Source organism: Buceros rhinoceros, unplaced genomic scaffold, assembly GCF_000710305.1.
Source record: "Buceros rhinoceros silvestris isolate BGI_N320 unplaced genomic scaffold, ASM71030v1 scaffold22516, whole genome shotgun sequence".
NCBI lineage: Eukaryota > Metazoa > Chordata > Aves > Bucerotiformes > Bucerotidae > Buceros > Buceros rhinoceros.
The window spans coordinates 6821-8115 of record NW_010419597.1 but is presented as its reverse complement, the minus strand read 5'-3'; the positions used below and the strand labels follow the sequence as shown (position 1 = coordinate 8115).

Here is a 1295-nt window from a genome sequence, read left to right as displayed (position 1 = left end):
TGTGGGCCCTCCCGAGACGGGCGGTGCCACAGAGCCAGCCTGTGTGAGGCTTGGCTGAGGGCAGGAGAGCAGCAGCTGACATCCATCAGTGGTTGTCCCTGCGATTGTTAGAGTGGGGAGACCTGGGTGCCCCAGTGAGACCTTTCTAGCTTGCTGCGGTTGAAGGCAGGCAGAGGAAGTCCCTGTCCCCTCGGCTGGAGGGAACAGTGGTGGGAACAAGAGGCGGCCACGGGAACCACTTGGTTGAATGAGGATTTAAGGGGAGAAAATTGCAAGGTCTGTATTTCCTGGAGGGCTGCAGGGCTGTGAGCTGGTCAGCAGCATTCAGCTGTCCCTGGGGTTCTCCATCCTCTGATGGATCCTCCTCTCCTGCCCGTAGGAAGGACCCATGATTCACTCCGGAGCAGTGATTGCTGCTGGCATCTCCCAGGGAAGGTCCACATCTTTAAAGCGAGACTTCAAGGTTGGTGTTGAGGGCTGAGGGTGCTGCAGGTCCCCTCCTGTGCCCAAACCAGGCTGTTCCTCAGGGTCACGCTGGTGGCTTGGGTCATATACCCTGTGTCTCCCCTAAACCCATGCCCGTGGCCAACCCTACACCTGCTTTGCCTTTGGTGTTTCAGATCTTCGAGTACTTCCGCAGAGACACGGAGAAGAGGTACTTTGTCTCGGCTGGAGCTGCTGCTGGCGTCTCGGCGGCGTTTGGTGCTCCCGTGGGTCCGTGTCTCGGCTCTCTGATACTGAGCAGTGCCTGCCTGTCAGGGTGTTGCTCCCACTTGGATGGAAGCAGCTGCCAGGATCTGCCTAGGACGCAGCAGGAGAGCTCCTGCAAAGCACCTGGCCCCGCTGCAAGCTGTCCTGCCATACCATGCAGGTCTTGGGATGAGAGGAGGGGACTCCTCTGTCTCTGATCCCGAACGTGACCTCCCTAGGGTGGAGGAGGGCGGTGGAGGGGCTTCACTGTGATCAGTCCATCACTGATGGCTTGCTGGTCCCCTCGCTGGAGCATCTGAGGTCTGGGGCAGCATGGGGCACGTGGGATGAATTTGGGGGCCTTGGCTGGTGCTGTCAGCCAACGGTCTGTGGCACTTGTGAAGGTGTTTGGGTCTTGTGTTTGCAGGGGGTGTCCTCTTCAGCTTGGAGGAAGGGGCTTCTTTCTGGAACCAGTTCCTAACGTGGAGAATCGTAAGTGCTAAAAGCAGGAGCAGTAAATTGAGGGCTGCTGGCTCTAGTGTGAGGCATTGCCTTTTCCTGCTGCCCTGCAGCCCCAAGCCTCCCGCCATCCCTGCCCCAGCTCG

At 59.1% G+C, this 1295-nt stretch overlaps 1 protein-coding gene across 1 annotated transcript in view; it reads left to right on the top strand.

Annotated features, from left to right (window-relative positions):
* Positions 1–1295, top strand: part of CLCN7 (chloride channel, voltage-sensitive 7) — a gene marked incomplete at both ends in the record, with an annotated part of 12381 nt that overhangs the window by 4270 nt on the left and 6816 nt on the right. Inside the window, 3 exons of the mRNA XM_010139015.1 lie at positions 380–463; positions 621–714; positions 1118–1182. Of these exons, the coding sequence (XP_010137317.1) occupies positions 380–463; positions 621–714; positions 1118–1182 (243 nt within the window). The remainder of the gene's footprint in view (positions 1–379; positions 464–620; positions 715–1117; positions 1183–1295) is intronic.